The sequence below is a fragment of the Tachypleus tridentatus genome, chromosome 4, assembly GCF_004210375.1.
Source record: "Tachypleus tridentatus isolate NWPU-2018 chromosome 4, ASM421037v1, whole genome shotgun sequence".
NCBI classification, from domain to species: Eukaryota; Metazoa; Arthropoda; class Merostomata; order Xiphosura; family Limulidae; genus Tachypleus; species Tachypleus tridentatus.
In genome coordinates, this window is record NC_134828.1 from 116551500 (window position 1) to 116579359 (window position 27860).

Consider the following 27860-nt stretch of genomic DNA (forward strand, 5'->3'; position numbering starts at 1 on the left):
TGATTCAGATTATTAACAGTATGAATCCGGTATGTCTCAGATTATTAACAGTATGAATCCGGTATGCCTCAGATTATTATCTACTTGTTGAATCCGGTATGCCACAGATTTTTAACATGTTGAATCCAGTATGCTTCAGATTATTAACAGTATGAATCAGGTATGCCTCAGATTATTAACAGTATGAATCCGGTATGCCTCAGATTATTAACAGTATGAATCCAGTATGCCTCAGATTATTAACAGTATGAATCCGGTATGTCTCAGATTATTAACAGTATGAATCCGGTATGCCTCAGATTATTAACAGTATGAATCCGGTATGTCTCAGATTAATAACAGTATGAATCCGGTATGCCTCAGATTATTAACAGTATGAACCGGTATGCCTCAGATTATTAACATGTTGAACCGGTATGCCTCAGATTTTTAAGCATGTTGAATCCAGTATGCCTCAGATTATTAACAGTATGAATCCGGTATGCCTCAGATTATTAACAGTATGAATCCGGTATGTCTCAGATTATTAACAGTATGAATCCGGTATGCCTCAGATTATTAACAGTTTGAATCCGGTATGCCTCATTATTAACAGTATGAATCCGGTATGCCTCAGATTATTAACAGTATGAATCCGGTATGCCTCAGATTATTAACAGTTTGAATCCGGTATGCCTCAGATTTTAACATGTTGAATCCGGTATGCCTCAGATTATTAATAGTATGAATCCGGTATGCCTCAGATTATTAACAGTTTGAACTGGTATGCCTCAGATTTTAACATGTTGAACCGGTATGCCTCAGATTTTAGCATGTTGAATCCAGTATGCCTCAGATTATTAACAGTATGAATCCGGTATGCCTCAGATTATTAACAGTATGAATCCGGTATGCCTCAGATTATTAACAGTATGAATCCGGTATGCCTCAGATTATTAACAGTATGAATCCGGTATGTCTCAGATTATTAACAGTATGAATCCGGTATGTCTCAGATTATTAACAGTATGAATCCGGTATGCCTCAGATTATTAATAGTATGAATCCGGTATGTCTCAGATTATTAACAGTATGAATCCGGTATGCCTCAGATTATTAACAGTATGAATCCGGTATGCCTCAGATTATTAACAGTATGAATCCGGTATGCTTCATATTATTAACAGTATGAATCCGGTAAGTCTCAGATTATTAACAGTATGAATCCGGTATGCCTCAGATTATTAACAGCATGAATCCAGTATGCCTCAGATTATTAACAGTATGAATCCGGTATGTCTCAGATTATTAACAGTATGAATCCGTTATGCCTCAGATTATTAACAGTATGAATCCGGTATGCCTCAGATTATTAACAGCATGAATCCGGTATGCCTGAGATTATTAACAGTATGAATCCGGTATGTCTCAGATTATTAACAGTATGAATCCGGTATGCCTCAGATTATTAACAGTATGAATCCTGTATGTCTCAGACTATTAACAGTATGAATCCGGTATGCCTCAGATTATTAACAGTATGAATCCGGTATGCCTCAGATTATTAACAGTATGAATCCGGTATGATTCATATTATTAACAGTATGAATCCGGTATGTCTCAGATTATTAACAGTATGAATCCGGTATGCCTCAGATTATTAACATGTTGAATCCGGTATGCCACAGATTATTAACAGTATGAATCCGGTATGTCTCAGATTATTAACAGTATGAATCCGTTATGCCTCAGATTATTAACAGTTTGAATCCGGTATGCCTCAGATTATTAACAGTATGAATCCGGTATGCCTCAGATTATTAACAGTTTGAATCCAGTATGCCTCAGGTTATTAACAGTATAAATCTGGTATGTCTCACATTATTAACAGTATGAATCCGGTATGCCTCAGATTATTAACAGTATGAATCCGGTATGCCTCAGATTATTAACAGTATGAATCCGGTATGCTTCATATTATTAACAGTATGAATCCGGTAAGTCTCAGATTATTAACAGTATGAATCCGGTATGCCTCAGATTATTAACAGTATGAATCCAGTATGCCTCAGATTATTAACAGTATGAATCCGGTATGTCTCAGATTATTAACAGTATGAATCCGGTATGCCTCAGATTATTAACAGTATGAATCCGGTATGCCTCAGATTATTAACAGCATGAATCCAGTATGCCTCAGATTATTAACAGTATGAATCCGGTATGTCTCAGATTATTAACAGTATGAATCCGGTATGCCTCAGATTATTAATAGTATGAATCCGGTATGTCTCAGATTATTAACAGTATGAATCCGGTATGCCTCAGATTATTAACAGTATGAATCCGGTATGCCTCAGATTATTAACAGTATGAATCCGGTATGATTCATATTATTAACAGTATGAATCCGGTAATGTCTCAGATTATTAACAGTATGAATCCGGTATGCCTCAGATTATTAACATGTTGAATCCGGTATGCCTCAGATTATTAACAGTATGAATCCGGTATGTCTCAGATTATTAACAGTATGAATCCGTTATGCCTCAGATTATTAACAGTTTGAATCCGGTATGCCTCAGATTATTAACAGTATGAATCCGGTATGCCTCAGATTATTAACAGTTTGAATCCAGTATGCCTCAGATTATTAACAGTATGAATCTGGTATGTCTCAGATTATTAACAGTATGAATCCGGTATGTCTCAGATTATTAACAGTATGAATCCGGTATGCCTCAGATTATTAATAGTATGAATCCGGTATGTCTCAGATTATTAACAGTATGAATCCGGTATGCCTCAGATTATTAACAGTATGAATCCGGTATGCCTCAGATTATTAACAGTATGAACCGGTATGCCTCATATTATTAACAGTATGAATCCAGTAAGTCTCAGATTATTAACAGTATGAATCCGGTATGCCTCAGATTATTAACATGTTGAATCCATTATGCCTCAGATTATTAACAGTATGAATCCGTTATGCCTCAGATTATTAACAGTTTGAATCCGGTGTGCCTCAGATTATTAACAGTGTGAACCCGGTATGCCTCAGATTATTAACAGTATGAATCCGGTATGTCTCAGATTATTAACATGTTGAATCCGGTATGCCTCATATTATTAACAGTATGAATCAGGTATGTCTCAGATTATTAACAGTATGAATCCGTTATGCTTCAGATTATTACAGTTTGAATCCGGTGTACCTCAGATTATTAACAGTTTGAAACCGGTATGCCTCAGATTATTAACAGTTTGAATCCGGTATGCCTCAGATTATTAACAATATGAATCCGGTATGTCTCACATTATTAACAGTATGAATCCGGTATGACTCAGATTATTAATAGTATGAATCCGGTATGTCTCAGATTATTAACAGTATGAACTGTATGCCTCAGATTAATTAACAGTTTGAATCCGGTATGCCTCAGATTATTAACAGTATGAACTGGTATGCCTCAGATTATTAACAGTATGAATCCGGTATACCTCAGATTATTAACAGTTTGAATCCGGTATGCCTCAGATTTTAACATGTTGAATCCGGTATGCCTCAGATTATTAATAGTATGAATCCTGTATGCCTCAGATTATTAACAGTTTGAACTGGTATGCCTCAAATTTTTAACATGTTGAATCCGGTATGCCTCAGATTTTTAGCATGTTGAATCCAGTATGCCTCAGATTATTAACAGTATGAATCCGGTATGCCTCAGATTATTAACAGTATGAATCCGGTATGCCTCAGATTATTAACAGTATGAATCCGGTATGCCTCAGATTATTAACAGTATGAATCCGGTATGTCTCAGATTATTAACAGTATGAATCCGGTATGTGTCAGATTATTAACATGTTGAATCCGGTATGCCTCAGATTATTAACAGTATGAATCCGGTATGCCTCAGATTATTAACAGCATGAATCCAGTATGCCTGAGATTATTAACAGTATGAATCCGGTATGTCTCAGATTATTAACAGTATGAATCCGGTATGCCTCAGATTATTAATAGTATGAATCCGGTATGTCTCAGACTATTAACAGTATGAATCCGGTATGCCTCAGATTATTAACAGTATGAATCCGGTATGCCTCAGATTATTAACAGTATGAATCCGGTATGATTCAGATTATTAACAGTATGAATCCGGTATGTCTCAGATTATTAACAGTATGAATCCGGTATGCCTCAGATTATTAACATGTTGAATCCGGTATGCCACAGATTATTAACAGTATGAATCCGGTATGTCTCTGATTATTAACAGTATGAACCGTTATGCCTCAGATTATTAACAGTTTGAATCCGGTATGCCTCAGATTATTAACAGTATGAATCTGGTATGCCTCAGATTATTAACAGTTTGAATCCAGTATGCCTCAGATTATTAACAGTATGAATCTGGTATGTCTCAGATTATTAACAGTATGAATCCGGTATGTCTCAGATTATTAACAGTATGAATCCGGTATGCCTCAGATTATTAATAGTATGAATCCGGTATGTCTCAGATTATTAACAGTATGAATCCGGTATGCCTCAGATTATTAACAGTATGAATCCGGTATGCCTCAGATTATTAACAGTATGAATCCGGTATGCGTCATATTATTAACAGTATGAATCCAGTAAGTCTCAGATTATTAACAGTATGAATCCGGTATGCCTCAGATTATTAACATGTTGAATCCATTATGCCTCAGATTATTAACAGTATGAATCCGTTATGCCTCAGATTATTAACAGTTTGAATCCGGTGTGCCTCAGATTATTAACAGTGTGAACCCGGTATGCCTCAGATTATTAACAGTATGAATCCGGTATGTCTCAGATTATTAACATGTTGAATCCGGTATGCCTCATATTATTAACAGTATGAATCAGGTATGTCTCAGATTATTAACAGTATGAATCCGTTATGCTTCAGATTATTACAGTTTGAATCCGTATGCCTCAGATTATTAACAGTTTGAAACCGGTATGCCTCAGATTATTAACAGTTTGAATCCGGTATGCCTCAGATTATTAACAATATGAATCCGGTATGTCTCACATTATTAACAGTATGAATCCGGTATGACTCAGATTATTAATAGTATGAATCCGGTATGTCTCAGATTATTAACAGTATGAATCCGGTATGCCTCAGATTAATAACAGTTTGAATCCGGTATGCCTCATATTATTAACAGTATGAATCCGGTATGCCTCAGATTATTAACAGTATGAATCCGGTATGCCTCAGATTATTAACAGTTTGAATCCGGTATGCCTCAGATTATTAACATGTTGAATCCGGTATGCCTCAGATTATTAATAGTATGAATCCTGTATGCCTCAGATTATTAACAGTTTGAATCCGGTATGCCTCAAATTTTTAACATGTTGAATCCGGTATGCCTCAGATTTTTAGCATGTTGAATCCAGTATGCCTCAGATTATTAACAGTATGAATCCGGTATGCCTCAGATTATTAACAGTATGAATCCGGTATGCCTCAGATTAATAACAGTATGAATCCGGTATGCCTCAGATTAATAACAGTATGAATCCGGTATGTGTCAGATTATTAACAGTATGAATCCGGTATGCCACAGATTATTAATAGTATGAATCCGGTATGTCTCAGATTATTAACAGTATGAAACCGGTATGCCTCAGATTATTAACAGTATGAATCTGGTATGCCTCAGATTATTAACAGTATGAATCCGGTATGCCTCAGATTATTAACAGTATGAATCCGGTAAGTCTCAGATTATTAACAGTATGAATCCGGTAAGTCTCAGATTATTAACAGTATGAATCCGGTATGCCTCAGATTTTTAACATGTTGAATCCGGTATGCCTCAGATTTTTAACATGTTGAATCCAGTATGCTTCAGATTATTAACAGTATGAATCCGGTATGCCTCAGATTATTAACAGTATGAATCAGGTATGCCTCAGATTATTAACAGCATGAATCCAGTATGCCTCAGATTATTAACAGTATGAATCCGGTATGTCTCAGATTATTAACAGTATGAATTCGGTATGCCTCAGATTATTAATAGTATGAATCCAGTATGTCTCAGATTATTAACAGTATGAATCCGGTATGCCTCAGATTATTAACAGTATGAATCCGGTATGCCTCAGATTATTAACAGTATGAATCCGGTATGCTTCATATTATTAACAGTATGAATCCGGTAAGTCTCAGATTATTAACAGTATGAATCCGGTAAGTCTCAGATTATTAACAGCATGAATCCAGTATGCCTCAGATTATTAACAGTATGAATCCGGTATGTCTCAGATTATTAACAGTATGAATCCGTTATGCCTCAGATTATTAACAGTATGAATCCGGTATGCCTCAGATTATTAACAGCATGAATCCAGTATGCCTCAGATTATTAACAGTATGAATCCGGTATGTCTCAGATTATTAACAGTATGAATCCGGTATGCCTCAGATTATTAATAGTATGAATCCGGTATGTCTCAGATTATTAACAGTATGAATCCGGTATGCCTCAGATTATTAACAGTATGAATCCGGTATGCCTCAGATTATTAACAGTATGAATCCGGTATGATTCATATTATTAACAGTATGAATCCGGTAAGTCTCAGATTATTAACAGTATGAATCCGGCATGCCTCAGATTATTATCTACTTGTTGAATCCGGTATGCCACAGATTATTAACAGTATGAATCCGGTATGTCTCAGATTATTAACAGTATGAATCCGTTATGCCTCAGATTATTAACAGTTTGAATCCGGTATGCCTCAGATTATTAACAGTATGAATCTGGTATGCCTCAGATTATTAACAGTTTGAATCCAGTATGCCTCAGATTATTAACAGTATGAATCTGGTATGTCTCACATTATTAACAGTATGAATCCGGTATGCCTCAGATTATTAACAGTATGAATCCGGTATGTCTCAGATTATTAACAGTATGAATCCGGTATGCCTCAGATTATTAACAGTATGAATCCGGTATGCCTCAGATTATTAACAGTATGAATCCGGTATGCCTCAGATTATTAACAGTATGAATCCAGTAAGTCTCAGATTATTAACAGTATGAATCCGGTATGCCTCAGATTATTAACAGTATGAATCCGGTATGCCTCAGATTATTAACAGTATGAATCCGGTAAGTCTCAGATTATTAACAGTATGAATCCGGTATGCCTCAGATTATTAACAGTATGAATCCGGTATGCCTCAGATTATTAACAGTATGAATCCGGTATGCCTCAGATTATTAACAGTATGAATCCGGTATGCCTCAGATTATTAACAGTATGAATCCGGTATGTCTCAGATTATTAACAGTATGAATCCGGTATGCCTCAGATTATTAACAGTATGAATCCGGTATGCCTCAGATTATTAACAGTATGAATACGGTATGCCTCAGATTATTAACAGTATGAATCCGGTATGCCTCAAATTTTTAACATGTTGAATCCGGTATGCCTCAGATTATTAACATGTTGAATCCAGTATGCCTCAGATTATTAACAGTATGAATCCGGTATGCCTCAGATTATTAACAGTATGAATCCGGTATGCCTCAGATTATTAACAGTATGAATCCGGTATGCCTCAGATTATTAACAGTATGAATCCGGTATGCCTCAGATTATTAACAGTATGAATCCGGTATGCCTCAGATTATTAATAGTATGAATCCGGTATGTCTCAGATTATTAACAGTATGAAACCGGTATGCCTCAGATTATTAACAGTATGAATCTGGTATGCCTCAGATTATTAACAGTATGAACTGTATGCTTCATATTATTAACAGTATGAACTGTAAGTCTCAGATTATTAACAGTATGAATCCGGTATGTCTCAGATTATTAACAGTATGAATCTGGTATGCCTCAGATTTTAACATGTTGAATCCGGTATGCCTCAGATTTTTAACATGTTGAATCCAGTATGCTTCAGATTATTAACAGTATGAATCCGGTATGCCTCAGATTATTAACAGTATGAATCAGGTATGCCTCAGATTATTAACAGCATGAATCCAGTATGCCTCAGATTATTAACAGTATGAATCCGGTATGTCTCAGATTATTAACAGTATGAATTCGGTATGCCTCAGATTATTAATAGTATGAATCCAGTATGTCTCAGATTATTAACAGTATGAATCCGGTATGCCTCAGATTATTAACAGTATGAATACGGTATGCCTCAGATTATTAACAGTATGAATCCGGTATGCTTCAGATTATTAACAGTATGAATCCGGTAAGTCTCAGATTATTAACAGTATGAATCCGGTATGTCTCAGATTATTAACAGTATGAATCCGGTATGCCTCAGATTATTAACAGTATGAATCCGGTATGTCTCAGATTATTAACAGTATGAATCCGGTATGCCTCAGATTATTAACAGTATGAATCCGGTATGCCTCAGATTATTAACAGCATGAATCCAGTATGCCTGAGATTATTAACAGTATGAATCCGGTATGTCTCAGATTATTAACAGTATGAACCGGTATGCCTCAGATTATTAATAGTATGAATCCGGTATGTCTCAGATTATTAACAGTATGAATCCTGTATGCCTCAGATTATTAACAGTATGAATCCGGTATGCCTCAGATTATTAACAGTATGAATCCGGTATGCTTCATATTATTAACAGTATGAATCCGGTATGTCTCAGATTATTAACAGTATGAATCCGGTATGCCTCAGATTATTATCTACTTGTTGAATCCGGTATGCCTCAGATTATTAACAGTATGAATCCGGTATGTCTCAGATTATTAACAGTATGAATCCGTTATGCCTCAGATTATTAACAGTTTGAATCCGGTATGCCTCAGATTATTAACAGTATGAATCTGGTATGCCTCAGATTATTAACAGTTTGAATCCAGTATGCCTCAGATTATTAACAGTATGAATCTGGTATGTCTCACATTATTAACAGTATGAATCCGGTATGCCTCAGATTATTAATAGTATGAATCCGGTATGTCTCAGATTATTAACAGTATGAATCCGGTATGCCTCAGATTATTAACAGTATGAATCCGGTATGCCTCAGATTATTAACAGTATGAATCTGGTATGCCTCAGATTATTAACAGTATGAATCCAGTAAGTCTCAGATTATTAACAGTATGAATCCGGTATGCCTCAGATTATTAACAGTATGAATCCGGTATGCCTCAGATTATTAACAGTATGAATCCGGTAAGTCTCAGATTATTAACAGTATGAATCCGGTATGTCTCAGATTATTAACAGTATGAATCCGTTATGCCTCAGATTATTAACAGTTTGAATCCGGTGTGCCTCAGATTATTAACAGTTTGAACCCGGTATGCCTCAGATTATTAACAGTATGAATCCGGTATGTCTCAGATTATTAACATGTTGAATCCGGTATGCCTCAGATTATTAACAGTATGAATCAGGTATGTCTCAGATTATTAACAGTATGAATCCGTTATGCTTCAGATTATTACAGTTTGAATCCGGTGTACCTCAGATTATTAACAGTTTGAAACCAGTATGCCTCAGATTATTAACAGTTTGAATCCGGTATGCCTCAGATTATTAACAGTATGAATCCGGTATGCCTCAGATTATTAACAGTATGAATCCGGTATGCCTCAGATTATTAACAGTTTGAATCCGGTACGCCTCAGATTTTAACATGTTGAATCCGGTATGCCTCAGATTATTAACAGTTTGAATCCGGTATGCCTCAGATTTTTAACATGTTGAATCCGGTATATCTCAGATTATTAACAGTATGAATCTGGTATGTCTCAGATTATTAACAGTATGAATCCGGTATGCCTCAGATTATTAACAGTTTGAATCCGGTATGCCTCAGATTATTAACATTTTGAATCCGGTATGCCTCAGATTATTAACAGTATGAATCCGGTATGTCTCACATTATTAACAGTATGAATCCGGTATGCCTCATATTATTAACAGTATGAATCCGGTATGCGTCAGATTATTAACAGTATGAATCCGATATGTCTCAGATTATTAACAGTTGGAATCCGGTATGCCTCAGATTTTTAACATGTTGAATCCGGTATGTCTCAGATTATTAACAGTGTGAATTCGGTATGTCTCAGATTATTAACAGTATGAATCCGGTATGCCTCAGAATATTAATAGTATGAATCCGGTATGTCTCAGATTATTAACAGTATGAATCCGGTATGCCTCCGATTATTAACAGTATGAATCCGGTATGCCTCAGATTATTAACAGTTTGAATCCGGTGTGCCTCAGATTATTTGTATTGTTTCACTTTCTCTATATTTACCTCTTCAAGAAACAGTAAACCAGCGTGTCGTAGTAACTGTCTACAGTTTGAGTGCTCATGTTTTATTTTATGGATAAATGTAGGTATAAAAACGTGATGACTTGCTCTCTAATGTAACCTTTCTTATCTATACGTCCCTTAAAGTTAAGGTGGTAATTAGCACAATCACAATTACCATTGATACTGGACTTAAACTGCTATCAACGTCATACTAATATGTAGAAACACTGAATTAAACTTACGGATATAGATGTAAAGTACAAAAACCAGGGATCAGTTTATCTACAGATCTCGTTCAAATATGTGTGGCTAGAGAAGGAATAAACATAGCTGTATTTTTTGTGTGTGTAAGTCAGATTATTTTTACTTGAAGATAAAGTGAAACCGTTAAAAATATTTCAGATTCCAATCTTGTCAGCGAAAGCCTGAGTCTGGTCCACGTAAACCGTAGTTACAATGGAGCATACTTGTGTATAGCGATTAATGGAGTGCCAACTTCAGTGAGCCAAAGAATCTTATTACAGGTCCATTGTAAGTATTGTAAACAAAACTTGTAGTTAAAACAAACCACACTTCTCACACGCAATAGGGTTTGGAATCATATGACCTCAGATGTATTTTTTATTTACTATTTTAAAAGCCTGGATCGAAGCTCTTCCAATGTAAATAGAAAAATATAGCTTTTAAGTATCATTCTTAAATTTGTAGTTTCTAGACTAGAATAAAAGAGAGGAAACAATATAATGTAGGTTTCTTAAAAGTTAATTTTTCTATAGACTAGAGTATAATTAATACTAGGTATTACTACCATACCAACTACTGTAACATTGCTACCATATAAAACTACAGTTAATGTTACTACCATACCAACTACTGTTAACATTAGTACCTTATAAAACTACAGTTGATATTAATACCCTACAAAACTACAGTTAATATCACTACCACACCAACTATTGTTAATATTACTACTTTACCAGCTACTATTAATATTACTACCATACAAAACTGCAGTTAATATTATTACCACACAAACTAATGTTATTATTACTACTCTACAAAATTGCACATAATAATACTTTCATACAAAACTACTCTTAATATTAATACCGTACAAATCCACAGTTAATATTACTACCACACCAAATAATGTTAATATTACTACTGTACAAAACTACTGTTAATTTTACTACCATACAAAACTACAGTTAATGTTACTACCATACAAAACTACTCTCTACATTACTACCACACATTAATATTATACTAACTAGTATTAACATTACTGCCACACAAACTACAATTAATATTACTGTCATACCATACTACTGTTTCGTCCATCTCCATCTAAAACCTGATATTAGAGAAGAAGGCAGATATGTCAACAACAACAAAAAAGGAAGTCCTGTTCAACCTTTTTAATCTGGAGATAAGTACTTCCGCTACTAAATGTAAGTATCTTTTTTAGTAAAATAACTGTTCATCTACAGTTCTTGTTGGTTTAGTCTCGGTACGTTCTTCAAGGGTATCATCTTTGAACTAACCTTTGTGGTGATTGGTTCACTGGATTAAAGTAACTCTACCTTATTCTATGTACATTGTCTGGAAGACGTTCTGATAAGTTCTAGCATTTTTCTTCTTTGTACATATTGCTATCTTGCTGGAAAAAAATATCTCGGAAAAGCTAGAGAATAATAAAGTGAAATGATGGCCTTGTCAGGGCGTTTGATAGGGAAACAAAACACAGTTTATAAAACTGGAAAATAAATCCCTTTATGTTGCATGTCAAAGTGGGCGATTTTCTATTATCGTAAATCATTAACAGAATAAAGCCATTAGCTGATTATTAATATTTGTCATGAGACGGCGAACTAGGATGGTATTAGTGAAATGAAAGTAGGGTCTTTTCACAATGTAAGCGATCCAAATAACTGTTAAAGATATAATACCCTGTGTAGCAATTAGGTACCTGACTCTAAATCCCAAAAGATCGTACCTTGCAATGTGTTAATGTCTTCAAGAGGTCGTAATATTCAACCATTTCTATATACTATGATTCAATGATTGTAGCAAGAATTATTTGAATTATCATATGACTCAAATGTCTTACACTCGTTTTGATACAATGTGGCCAAAAGTGTTTGAAAATCGTGCGCCACAAGGATCGTGGTCGGCGAAGTTTCTAATGTCTTCAGATCGTGTTTTTAGAACTACAATTCATGTCAAGAATTAGGATGTTCGATAAAAATATAAGACACCAATTATATTCTTTTATAGATGATTTATATAAGTGTATTAAAATTATATTTTTTATTTGGACGTGATACAGATGTAAATATTCATGTAAACCCGAATTAGAATAGAAACAAAATCATTTAATTATTAGGAGCTTTGTTTGTTGGGTATATAATATTCGTAATTACTGTATTAATTTTGTAAACCATAACAGTTGAGTACATTACATTAAAACAATGCTTAACAAGCGAAACAAGTCACGTGACAAACACAACAGCTATAAAGTCGTAATCGAACGACATCTTTCAAACTACATTGTGACCTGGTTTGATGCCAAGAAGACACCTGTTAGAACTATATTGTGACCTGGTTTGATGCCAAGACAACACCTATTAGAACTACATTGTGATCTAGTTTGATGCCAAGATGACACCTGTTAAAAATACATTTTGACCTAGTTTGATGCTAATACGACACCTGTTAGAACTACATTGTGACATAGTTTGATGCCAAGGCGACACCTGTTAGAACTACATTGTGACCTAGTTTGATGCCAAGACGACACCTCTTAGAACTACATTGTGACCTAGTTTGATGCCAAGGCGACACCTATTATAACTACATTGTGACCTAGTTTGATGCCGATACGACACCTGTTAGAACTACATTGTGACCTAGTTTGATGCCAAGACGACACCTGTTGGAACTACATTGTGACCTGGTTTGATGCCAAGACGACATCTGTTAGAACTACATCGTGACCTAGTTTGATGCCAAGACGACATCTACTATAACTACATTGTGACCTAGTTTAATGCCAAGACGACACCTGTTAGAACTACATTGTGACCTAGTTTGATGCCGATACGACATCTACTAGAACTACATTGTGACCTAGTTTGATGCCAAGACAACACCTATTAGAACTACATTGTGATCTAGTTTGATGCCAAGATGACACCTGTTAAAAATACATTTTGACCTAGTTTGATGCCAAGACGACACCTGTTAGAACTACATTGTGACCTAGTTTGATGCCAAGACGACACCTCTTAGAACTACATTGTGACCTAGTTGATGCCAAGACGACACCTATTAGAACTACATTGTGACCTAGTTTGATGCCAAGACGACACCTGTTAGAACTACATTGTGACCTGGTTTGATGCCAAGACGACACCTGTTAGAACTACATCGTGACCTAGTTTAATGCCAAGACGACACCTGTTAGAACTACATTGTGACCTGGTTTGATGCCAAGACGACATCTACTAGAACTACATTGTGACCTGGTTTGATGCCAAGACGACATCTACTAGAACTACATTGTGACCTAGTTTGATGCCGATACGACATCTACTAGAACTACATTGTGACCTAGTTTGATGCCGATACGACATCTACTAGAACTACATTGTGACCTAGTTTGATGCCGATACGACATCTACTAGAACTACATTGTGACCTAGTTTGATGCCGATACGACATCTACTATAACTACATTGTGACCTAGTTTGATGCCGAGACGACATCTACTATAACTACATTGTGACCTAGTTTGATGCCGATACGACATCTACTATAACTACATTGTGACCTAGTTTGATGCCGAGACGACATCTACTATAACTACATTGTGACCTAGTTTGATGCCGAGACGACATCTACTATAACTACATTGTGACCTAGTTTGATGCTGAGACGACATCTACTATAACTACACTGTGACCTAGTTTGATGCCGAGACGACATCTACTAGAACTACATTGTGACCTGGTTTGATGCAAAGACGACATGTTTAGAAATACATTGTGACCTGGTTTGATAAATAGGAACGAACTTTTTGAGAAATAAACATCTTGAGACGGTTTGACAGGGTAATGAAAAACGTTATTATAAATGTATGATGTTTTTACAAGATAACGTCCTCTTCAGGTCATCCCAGTATGTCCAAGCGTGTTAAGGCGTTCGACTCGTAATACGAGGGTCGCGGGTTCGAAACCCGGTCGCACCAAACGTGCTCGCCCTCTTTAGCCGTGAGGGCGTTATAATGTGACGGTCAATCCCACTATTCGTTGGTAAAAGAGTAGCTCAAGAGTTGGCGGTGATTGGTGATGACCAGCTGCCTTCCCTTTAGTCTTACACTGCTAAATTAGGGACAGCTAACGCAGATAGCCCTCGAGTAGCTTTGCGCGAAAATTAAAATAAAAGAACAAACAAACCTCTTCAGGTCCTTTATTATAAGATAATTATATATTTATGATATGTATTCTTCAGTACTCACTAAAGTCGTCTCCGAAAGTTCATTTGAGACAGTTTTTGTTATGTATCTGGTATGATACTACAGTACTTTGAAAGACATATAACACCCCTTTCTGACCCAAATATTCATATGCTAAGAGTTGTTCAAATCGGTAATGAGAATTTCCAAACCTGAGATATTCCTTCTACATAACGACATGGAAACAACTGAATAAAACCTACTTGGGTTATCAGGATCATCCAGAAAGAAACTTGGAGTAAGTCGTATTCCAGCCACGATAAAAGTGTGATATTTCGTAAGAGACTAAAATCAATGAATTTAAAGGTCTGTGGCAAAGGCTGTTGACCTAACCCAGGCAACACGACGAAATACAATCAAGGAAGATTCCGTCTGGAAGAATGACACACGTCATATGTATACAAATGGCTTCTGTGACTTTTCAGATCAACCGCCTCATGTCTCAGAATGTTGGATAATAAAATGGAGTTTTATACTAGTCCATAGGCAAACACACTGATAAAGTCACCAAAAACAGCGACTATGGATGTATATTTGATTTTACTGTTGATACGGGTGGCTTGAAAACCGTCATCCTATTACACAGTATGTTTTATGGAAAGCCTTCAGAAAGGAGTAGTGTGCTTTGGATGTGACAACTTTACGACTGACCCGTTCGCATTTGATACTATGCTGCAAATCTATCGTCAAGAAACAAATTTGTCAGATAGAGGGCGATTAGATGAGCGAACATAGACTGTGACAGTGTGGTAAGATTTCAAATTATTTGCAGTATAACTTGCTCCGTCTTCATCAGTTATACACACTTCACCATTATTAGAGGCCTAATAGTAGTTCTTGGTCTGGTGACCCAAGCTGTGCTGGTTGTCTTTAAATAGGCAAAACTGTAGTTCACAATAGTCCACAACAAACTGTACAACCAATCAAACAAGCTACTGGGCCTCCACCTCGCAGACTTTATTTTAAATTTCACCTCTGGTGAGAAAGAAAAGAAACATTTATCACACACACACATATATGTATAGAATCATTAAACAGTTGGTCCAGTGTATAATACTAAATAATAAATTCAACGAAATACCGTATTATTGACCTAAATTAATTTAGGTTACGTGACGTAGCAAATCCCCCTTAAATATTAGGTAGTCTATTTTTATTTATATACAGTTAACTTAATTTAGGTTACTATGTGGTGACGAAGCAAACCCCTTAAATATTAGGTAGTCTATTTTATTTATATACAGTTAAATTAATTTAGGTTACTATGTGGTGACGTAGCAAACCCCTTAGATATTAGGTAGTCTATTTTTATTTATAAACAGTTAAAATTATTAAAATATCAAAATAAGTTCAGGTCTGAGCATGCTACGTACTTAGAGTGTACATGAAAATCAACTGGTAGTGAATATAGATAATTAATTGTACTTTTCTTAACATTTTAATTCTGTGTTTGAAAATGCATTATTACATCAGTTTGGGACTCTCACGGTTAATGGTACTTTCGGTAGTTAATAAATCATGTCGGACTAAATCTATTGTGAACCTGTTTTTTACTAATTAATGAAAATCATTATTTTAAAATTTTAATCTAATCTTAATATTACATTGTCTGTGACGTGTGCTAAGTTATCTTTGTCGACTTTTGCTGAACAGACTTTTTACAGTAATTGTGTCTGTATAGTTTTAATAATAACAAAATACAATAATAATTATGACGTAATCAAATTACTCTTGTTTTTTTAAACAAACAAAAGTACAGAAGGAACTATAAGCGTTTTGGGGAATCGTAGCCCAGATTTTAGTTTTGTAAAGATATAAACGTCCCGCTGAGCCACAAGAAGACGATCATCCAACATTAACGGAATGAACATCTTAACTTTCCGCACTTATCAACGAAAAAGTGTTACTTGTAAGATTTTATAAATGACAAAAAATATCTTTAAAATGTTTGTGTGTGTTTTCGTATAGCAAAACCACATCGGGTTATCTGCTAAGCCCACCGATGGGAATCGAACCCCTGATTTTAGGGTTGTAAATCTGTAGACTTACCGCGGCACTAGCTAGCGAGGGGCGTTAAAATATATCAAATAAAAACGGAGTTGTTTTGGTTACGCGTTGTACAAATGAGAGAAATATAATGAAATTCATACAAACACTTGATAGTTTTTGCTATTTGATCTCATGTGGAATCTAGTCATAAGATAACATTTCACTATCTTTCAACCCACTTAATATACGTAGATATATACTTCTCAAGATGTACTAATATGGTACTATGCTAATAATAGCTTTATTAGGTAGAATTAATAATATTTCTGTAAGTATTTTGTTTGTCATGTGTTCTGCAATACACCAGGTGCTTTTTTTAGACTGCGTGGTCAAGCATGACCTTTGTAGTGGGTCACTTCCTATTCTTGGAATTTTTAAATTATTGGAAGCACCTTTTCGTTCTTTAATTAGACAGTTGTAGACAATTTGGAAACTTCCAAATTACATTTTACAGATTTAATCTCTCATTCAGTTCACTTTGATATCACGCAGGAGCCATTTTTGAGTGCAGAAGATCTCATGACAAATAAAGATGTTTCAAAAAGGGTTACTGCTGTCTTAAGTTCCAGTGGTCTCTAGGATTTGGAATTGCATTCAAGAAACAGTAAAGGTGGACATAAGACATCAATGTGTAGCAAGTCACTATCTCCATCTAGAAACAGATTGCAAGTACCTGGTCTGAGACTCAGAAGACCAGTAGTCCAAACACTGAAAATACATGGAACATCTGCATTAGATACTGCCTGGACTTACATGAATGTGCACTCGAGTGTGGAGACAACCTAATGAGTGATATGCAGATTGTAACATGATAGAAGCTCACTGGTATGGATATGACTCAATGATGAATTGGTTTTGTATCAGTCTCGTTGGTCACACGTCATGCAAGATGCTGCTTTGGATACAATTGATACATTAATGAGATTCCGAAAGTTGTTTTAAGCCATGCGAAGAAGTCTTAGGTTCAACTTTTATTTTAATGGATGGAAATGCAAGATATAACAGGACTAGGATAGTTAATTAGTGTCTGATAGATGACATTATCTTCAGAATGGTCTGGCCAGCATCATGTCCACCTGATTCCTATTGAAAACTCTTAAGACAGACTGCCAGCAGCGGTAATATCAGCTAGCCCAGATCAGCCCACAAGTTTAGAATCGTCCTAGTTCAAAAACGGAAGAAGATACCATGATCCATAATATGCTGTCAAAACGTGAACATGTTTACGGAATGTGTCTACACTTTGACGTCATCAATACTGAAAAGAAACAGATGAAAAAAAAACAAGAAATTCAACCTTTGTTATGATATTTGCAGACATTACCAGAACTTGTGACTCAGTCATTACATAGACATTACCATAAAGGGAAACATTGCGCAGAATTGTAAAGTTCTAATGACCTATTGAAGGGATATTTAAAATACCATTTTGATGAACAATCCAAGCCATCCCTATATAAACCTGCCTGACATTATGTGTTTCTTTGTCTGTAAACTCCTTCCACAGTTTTGCAGGACCCAACTTAGTTTTGGGGGCCAGATGTGAACCGGGATGTTTCTCTATTTATATAACGTAAGTCCCTAATAAGAAAGAAAAAAGGGTGGATGAAACACACCTGGAAGGTTACCCAGATATGTTGAGACTTAGGAGTAAGTTTCCAGGGTCGCTGGGCCTGAATATAATACCATATGTTTTTTAATCAGGAAAATTTCTATTATGGTTAATTTGTCCTTTAACAGACGAAATTACATAAGGATCTTGAATCATGTTCAACTTAATTAGTAGCATCAATACTATATATTTTTAAGATCCTGTATTGGTTAACTTTGGTAAGCAGAAAGATAGGTACAAATAATATACATTCTACCACTATAAGAAGCCTGATTATGAAGAAGTCACTTTGCACAATGGGTGAGTAACTAATCAGTAACTCAGCTATATTACCCCACGATATTATTTATTGCACTATATCTAATTCATTTATTTCTTCTCATGCTAACATTAAACTATCACTTTCGCTCCAACTTTCTAACTGCTGTAACTGAAGGACATGTTCGGTCACGTTTATTGTGATAATTTTGTAGCTGTGTTAGTTAATATGATAAGGGTTGTGATTGTAGGATTATAACACAGAATGTGACCATTTGTAGAATATATCATGTTATGTCATGACATAGTTTCTGACACCATATTAAGAGGAATTTGTGATATTTGGTATGACCTATTAATAATAGTGCTATTAACTAGAATGTTCTATTAACCTACGTTAATAATTATAAATATTGTCGATATGAGTGCCAAACTGTTTTATTATCCAGTTAATTTAACCTACGTTAATAATTATTAAACTGTTTTATTATCCAGTTAATTTAACCTACGTTAATAATTATTAAACTGTTTTATTATCCAGTTAATGTAAGCAATTATTTGTGTTAATGTTTCCCTATTTAAATAATTTGGTTTGGACAATATCAAGATAAGTTCATTATTCCTACATATCCACCCATTATTATTCGTTTGATTTTGCTGTTTACAAATTAAACCCAGAAATGTCTATTCACAAATAGCTCTTCCTGCATCTTTATGTTGTAATTATTTCCTGTTGTAATATGAACTCATACTATCATGTTTGTGTTTTTTCGTTTCAAGTCTCACCCGAGGTGACGGTAGAAAACAAACAAGTAAACGTTCATCTCGGGGATACAGTCTTGTTGGAGTGTCATATCGAAGCAATGCCTTTCCCAGATATTGTTTGGAAAAAAAATAACGGAAGAAACATTTCACCGGGAAAGAAGTGCGAAATAGATGTAGCAGTCAAAGATTACAAAATCCGAACAGTTCTTAGAATTAGAGATATCCAATCAACTGATTTGGGGACATACAAGTGCACTGCTGACAACAGTCTTGGTAATGCAGAGGGAGAGATTCAAATTTATGGTATTATTTTTTTCTACGTAACTTTATCAGTTAATTTATCCAAATTGTTCTCGCTAGTGTTACTTTTAACGAGTTCCCACATTCCTTTGTTAACTTGTTTAGTCTCACAACCCGAATATTTTTTCATCTATTAGTGTATTTGTTTATAACGAGTTACAACTGCAGGATCCCCTCTGTTAGCTGAATCTCTGCGTGATGACGAGAAAACCCACTTCTAGAGAAAATTATGTACTTAAAAACGGCTGGTATGGATAGAGAAAGCACTATGTAGAGGAGCAAACAACGTTTCGACCTTCTTTGGTCATCGTCAGGTTCGGAAAGAAAGAATGGGTTACTGACCGGTAGCTGACCACATGTTTGATGGCGGGTGTGTAATTAAGTGTAGGAATGTAGAGGGCGTGCTTAGATGTTGGATATATTTATTAATATAGATATAAAGGTGTTCGTTTGTATTGGTTTATTTTGGGCTTGAGTTGTTGTTTAGGTAAGGCTTCTTTAATTTTGCCCAAATAATGTGTACAAAACACACATATACATTTGTTTTGTACGAAAAAATGTGGTTTTTGGAATAATATTTTACAAATCAGATCGACGCTTAGTTCAGACAATTTCTTTGTACACTGTGTAAAGTTGTGACTCGTCATGTGCCGAAGGTAATAGGAGGTCAAATTATTTGACTGTCCGAAAATGGTATGAAGCAATTGGACGTTGACAGAACAGTGGGGCACCACCAAGTGTGATTTATTAAGAATCATGGGGCGTCATCAGACTACAGGAAACTTTGTTCCAGGAAAGTCTACTGGTAGATGTTCATAAACTACTGCCGGTTTGATCAGGTTAACACAACGTGTTCGAAAGAAGTCTTACAATAATTTATGTTCCGAATTTTATGAATACGTTCATCTCAGGGTGTTCAGAAGAACAATGAGTAGAAGACTAACAAAACAAAGTTATTTTGCAAGAAGTTCTAACTACAAATCAATATTAACCAAAATTGAACCTGTTACTATGCTACTTGGGCAAGACAGCATGTTAACTTTCAGTTAGGATATTGGAAACATGTAATAATTTCAGAGGAGTCCCGTTTCTAGTTTATCAAAACTGATGGTAGGATACATGCTCCTCGTTTGCCTGGAGAACAAATCAGAAAAGACTATCTTTCCCATAGAGAACACACAGGAGGTGGTGCAGTACATGTTTGGGCAGCTATTTATCATGATTGAAAAGTTGCTTTTAATATTCTCCAAGTAAAGGTCACTTGCTTCTCCTTCAGACATTACAAGGGGAAGATATTTCTTTCGTATATTATGGCAAAGTTTAGCATTAACTTTGCGTTCCAAGATACTTATCTCGACCGGGTAGACATTACAAGATTGCCCTAGTCAACGAAGTCTCCAGATTGTAATCCTATTAAGAACTTTCGGATAGATTTGAGACTGAAAATTGTTAACAGCGACCTTAAACCAGCTTCTCTAGCTTAGTTGTCCCGCCATGTAGTAACTAATTAAGATGAAATTACGATGTATTACATCAATAACCTTATCGACATAATGCCACATGGAAAGTTATCAAAGTACAATAAAGACAAACCAAGTACTGGATCTTTAATATGAACTGATATCAGGTTATAGACGCTATCTATAACAATTTCATATTTATGTTATAATTTTTGTTGTTGTACTGTGTTCATAGATCCTGTTTTATTATACAAATTTCATACTTAGATGTTTAATAAAACATGCATTTCTTAGTTTGACAAAACCAACTATATTGGTATTCCATTTTAATAATAATGACCTTATTGTTACAAATTATGTAAATATTTTGCTCAATACTGTAGATGATATGTGGTATTAATACTATGATTTTTATAAAAGTAAGTAGCTATTTCGGTAAATTAATGATATCAGTATTTATGAAGATGAATGTGTGAGAATGTGTGGTGGTTGTAACACTGTGTATTAAAGGAAAGAAATACAAAGGAATCAGACATGAGTTCGAAAGAAAATTTTACAAGCTCGGTCCTATAGACAAGACAATCTGTAAATTGCTAATAAATTTAAAAAAATAGGATATTTTCATGATAAGCCAAGATCTGGACGTCCACGTGTCTCTGAAAAGGTTATGAATGCAGTAATAAATGTTATGGATGAAGAACCACGTACGTCAGTTGACACTGACAAGTCAGGTAAACTTGGAATACACAGATTAACTGTCAACAAAATATTGAAATCACATTTGAGGAAGAAACGCTATTATATTCAGGTGTTAAACGACTTAGATGAAGAAGATTATACACAGTGAAGTGTAATGTGTGTTGATCAGAAAGTGAAGTGTAATATGTGCTGATCACACAGTGAAGTGTAATATGTGCTGATCACAGAGTGAAGTGTAATATGTGCTAATCACAGAGTGAAGTGTAATATGAGCTGATCACACAGTGAAGTATAATGTGTGCTGATCACAGAAAGAAGTGTAATATGTGCTGATCACACAGTGAAGTGTAATGTGTGTTGATCACAAAGTAAAGTGTAATGTGTGCTGATCACAGAGTGAAGTGTAATATGTGCTAATCACAGAGTGAAGTGTAATATGAGCTGATCACACAGTGAAGTATAATGTGTGCTGATCACAGAAAGAAGTGTAATATGTGCTGATCACACAGTGAAGTGTAACGTGTGTTGATCACAAAGTAAAGTGTAATGTGTGCTGATCACAGAGTGAAGTGTAATATGTGCTAATCACAGAGTGAAGTGTAATATGAGGTGATCACACAGTGAAGTATAATGTGTGCTGATCACAGAAAGAAGTGTAATATGTGCTGATCACACAGTGAAGTGTAATGTGTGTTGATCACAAAGTAAAGTGTAATGTGTGCTGATCACACAGTGAAGTGTAATGTGTGTTGATCACAGAGTGAAGTGTAATGTGTGCTGATCACACAGTAAAATGTAATGTGTGTTGATCACAGAGTGAAGTGTAATGTGTGCTGATCACACAGTGAAGTGTAATGTGTGTTGATCACACAGTGAAGTGTAATATGTGTTGATCACAAAGTGAAGTGTAATGTGTGCTGATCACACAGTGAAGTGTAATGTGCGTTGATCTCGTCAAATCCATGCAGACATAAAATTTAATGGACTACATTCTTTTCAGTGATGAAGTAACTTTCCACACGAGTGGAAAGGCTAATCGTCATAAAGTATGAACTAATGAAAAGTCAATTTATTTCTCCTATCAGTGGGATATTCAGATACTCTTGAAGTTGAAAGAGATACTCCTGAAGTTGATTGGGTTTGACAAACTGTAAGATTTATGGAACGTTGTTCTTTGTTGAAGCGACACTTGTTATTTGGTTCTGTTTCAGTAATTCCTAGAAACACAAATTTATTTAGACTCATTCAGATGACACTTAGAACCCTGTTGTGTTTCAAAAACTCTTCAGGAGTTCCTGAACGAACGATTTCCAAATCGATGGATCGGAAGTGCAGGTAACAAGTTTGATGTTCAGATCTAACATCCTCGGATTCTTGTACAGAAGGTTTATCAAAACAAACGTATATCAACGGAAGGTTAGAGATATTCAGAACCTATGTAGACATACTGTAACAACTGTTAACAAAATACTTCCTGAAATGTTAAACGATGCTACTGACAGATTCTGTAGAGATACTGAAATGGAACATGTACAGTCACTTGCATAAGTATTTATTGAGTGTATGAGTTCTATCGTATTGAGTTCCAATTTATGATGTTTTGCCTTACTTTATAAATACCCTGTATATCTTTATGCACGCTAGAACACAAAATTATATTATATTTTTAAAGATACCGAATGTTTGTAGTAAAGCACACAGCTATACAAACGGCTATGTGTGCTATGCCCAAAACTTTTAAAGATATAATTACGACAAGGATGTCTTTTGTTTTGCTTAGCCATCATTTCCAACTAAATTATTGACATATTAATGTCTTATATTTCCGTTTACTTACTCTAAAGTAGAAAAGAAACATTATTGAACCTAGAATATATGAAAATATTTAGTTTATAATATTCGTCTAATTCAGTTGCATATCTGCAAAGAATAGTTTAATACCAAGTACTGATTGTGATCGGATTAAAATATCTACATTCAAGTACTGATTGTGAACCGGTTAAAATAACTACATTCAAGTACTGATTGTGAACCGGTTAAAATAACTACATTCAAGTACTGATTGTGATCCGGTTAAAATAACTACATTAAAGTACTGATTGTGATCCGGTTAAAATAACTCGATTCAAGTATTGATTGTGAACCGGTTAAAATAACTACATTCAAGTACTGATTGTGATCGGATTAAAATATCTACATTCAAGTACTGATTGTGAACCGGTTAAAATAACTACATTCAAGTACTGATTGTGATCCGGTTAAAATAACTACATTCAAGCACTGATTGTGAACCGGTTAAAATAAATATATTCAAGTACTGATTGTGATCCGGTTAAAATAACTACATTCAAGTACTGATTGTGATCCGGTTAAAATATCTACATTCAAGTACTGATTGTGAACCGGTTAAAATAACTACATTCAAGTACTGATTGTAATCCGGTTAAAATAACTATATTCAAATACTGATTGTAATCCGGTTAAAATAACTAAATTCAAGTACTGATTGTGATCCGGTTAAAATAACTACATTCAAGTACTGATTGTGATCCGGTTAAAATAACTAAATTCAAGTACTGATTGTGATCCGGTTAAAATAACTAAATTCAAGTACTGATTGTGATCCGGTTAAACTAACTAAATTAAAGTATTGATTGTGATCCGGGTAAAATATTTACATTCTTTGTGCAACGTTACATGTGTGATTTGTTTCACTAGCTATTCCACGGACCACATCAGTACCTACTTTCACAATTCCGTGGGTCACTTCTACTTCACCGGACACCAGTTCCCAGAGTGAGTTTTTATCATGTATCAATAATTCCTTCCTACTTATGTATCTATTGTCGATATAAAATAGTGTTCAAATTTAAATAAGAATTTGAACTTCTAGGAATATATCTATATATATATTATTTTATTTTATGACTTTTTAATTGTTTCTGTAGGTTTGTAAATAGGACATGGGAGGTAGGTTTTACTGGTCAGACAAAAATCATCCATGTATAATCTAACCTGTAGTTCATCTTTTTATAACTTAATATGTGGTTCTTCGTGTTACAAACTAATACGTACCTTATCGTGCTATAATATAATACGTAGCTCATCATGCTATAATCTAATAAGTAGTTCATCGTGTTATATTATAATACGTAGTTTATCATGCTATAATATAAGACGTACTACATCGTGTTATAATATAAGACATAGTTCATCATGTTATAATATAAGACGTAGTTCATCATGTTATATTCGAATATTTAGTTCGTAAAAACAGAAAACAACAAAAGAAAAATATAAATCACCAACTTCGACAAATGTGGCTCTTCTATATCTCAATATGTTGTCACTATAGTGATATACTTTATGAAATTTACCTTGGCGAAAACACTAGAAATAAATGCATGACGGCCACTTTTCTTTTAGTTACTTTATAAAGTTACTTTCTACTAGTTACTTTACAATAGTTACTTTCCACTAATTACTTTATAATAGATACTTTCTTCTCGTTACTTTATAATAGTTACTTTCTTCTAGTGACTTTACAATAGTTACTTTCCACTAGTTACTTTATAATAGTTACTTCTCACTATTAACTTTATTATAGTTACTTTCTTCTAGTGACTTTATAATAGTTACTTTCTTCTAGTGACTTTATAATAGTTACTTTCCACTAGTTACTTTATAATAGTTACTTCTCACTATTAACTTTATTATAGTTACTTTTTTCTAGTGACTTTATAATAGTTACTTTCCACTAGTTACTTTAAAATAGTTACTTTCCACTACTTATTTTATAATAGTTACTTTCCACTACTTACTTTATAATAGTTACTTTCTACTAATTACTTTATAATAGATACTTTCTTCTCGTTACTTTATAATAGTTACTTTCTTCTAGTGACTTTATAATAGTTACTTTCCACTAGTTACTTTATAATAGTTACTTCTCACTATTAACTTTATTATAGTTACTTTCTTCTAGTGACTTTATAATAGTTACTTTCCACTAGTTACTTTAAAATAGTTACTTTCCACTACTTACTTTATAATTGTTACTTTCTACTAGTTACTTTATAATAGTTACTTTCTTCCAGTTACTTTATAATAGATACTTTCTTCCAGTTACTTTATAATAGTTACTTTCTTCCAGTTACTTTACAATAGTTACTTTCTTCCAGTTACTTTATAATAGTTACTTTCTTCCAGTTACTTTATAATAGATACATTCTTTCAGTTACTTTATAATAGTTACTTCCCACTAGTTACTTTATAATAGTTACTTTCTTCCAGTTACTTTATAATAGTTACTTTCCACTAGTTACTTTATAATAGTAACTTTCCACTAGTTACTTTATAAGAGTTACTTTCTTCCAGTTACTTTACAATAGTTACTTTTCACTAGTTACTTTATAATAGTTACTTTCTTCCAGTTAATTTATAATTGTTACTTTCTTCCAGTTACTTTATAATAGTTACTTTTCACTAGTTATGTGAAAATGTTTGTGAGAGCTATTTTTTACAATAGCTAGAGTAATGTGATATATTTGTGAGAGCTATTTTTCACAAGAGCTAGAGTAAGGTGATATATTTCTGAGAGCTATTTTTTACAAGAGCTAGAGTAAGGTGATATATCTGTGAGAGGTATTTTTTACAAGAGCTAGAGTAAGGTGATATATTTGTGAGAGCTATTTTTTACAAGAGCTTGAGTAAGGTGATATATTTGTGAGAGCTATTTTTTACAAGAGCTAGAGTAAGGTGATATGTTTGTTAGAGCGATTTTTTACAAGAGCTAGAGTAAGGTAATATATTTGTGAGAGCTATTTTTTACAAAAGCTAGAGTAAGGTGATATGTTTGTGAGAGCGATTTTTTACAAGAGCTAGAGTAAGGTGATACACAGTGGGATGAAGGTAGTGGTTGTTTCACTCGCTCTATATAGACTGGGATGTAGGTAGTGGTTGTTTCACTCACTCTATATAGACTGCGGTGAAGGTAGTGGTTGTTTCAGTGATTCTATATAGACTGGGATGAAGGTTGTGGTTGTTTCACTCGCTCTATATAAACTGGGATGAAGGTGGTAGTTGTTTCACTCGCTCTATATAGACTGGGATGAAGGTAGTGGTTGTTTCACTCGCTCTATATAGACTGGGGTGAAGGTAGTAGTTGTTTCACTCGCTCTATATAGACTGGGGTGAAGGTAGTGGTTGTTTCACACGCTCTATATAGACTGGGGTGAAGGTAGTGGTTGTTTTACTCGCTCTATATAGACTGGGATGAAGGTAGTGGTTGTTTCACTCGCTCTATATAGACTGGGGTGAAGGTAGTGGTTGTTTCCCTCGCTCTATATAGACTGGGGTGAAGGTAGTGGTTGTTTCACTCGCTCTATATAGACTGGGATGAAGGTAGTGGTTGTTTCACTCCCTCTATATAGACTGGGGTGAAGGTAGTGGTTGTTTCAGTGATTCTATATAGACTGGGATAAAGGTAGTGGTTGTTTCACACGTTCTATATAGACTGGGGTGAAGGTAGTGGTTGTTTCACTCGCTCTATATAGACTGGGGTGAAGGTAGTGGTTGTTTCACTCGCTCTATATAGACTGGGGTGAAGGTAGTGGTTGTTTCACTCGCTCTATATAGACTGGGATTAAGGTAGTGGTTGTTTCACTCGCTCTATATAGACTGGGATGAAGGTAGTGGTTGTTTCACTCGCTCTATATAGACTGGGGTGAAGGTAGTGGTTGTTTCACTCGCTCTATATAGACTGGGATGAAGGTAGTGGCTGTTTCACTCGCTCTATACAGACTGGGAGTAAGGTAGTGGTTGTTTCACTCGCTCTATATAGACTGGAATGAAGGTAGTGGTTGTTTCAC

General features: G+C 34.8%; 1 protein-coding gene across 1 annotated transcript in view; it reads left to right on the forward strand.

Moving 5' to 3' along the window:
• Positions 1-27860, forward strand: part of LOC143248410 (lachesin-like) — an 84207-nt gene that overhangs the window by 44563 nt on the left and 11784 nt on the right. Inside the window, exons 4-6 of the mRNA XM_076496763.1 lie at positions 10734-10862; positions 19547-19834; positions 24709-24786. Of these exons, the coding sequence (XP_076352878.1) occupies positions 10734-10862; positions 19547-19834; positions 24709-24786 (495 nt within the window). The remainder of the gene's footprint in view (positions 1-10733; positions 10863-19546; positions 19835-24708; positions 24787-27860) is intronic.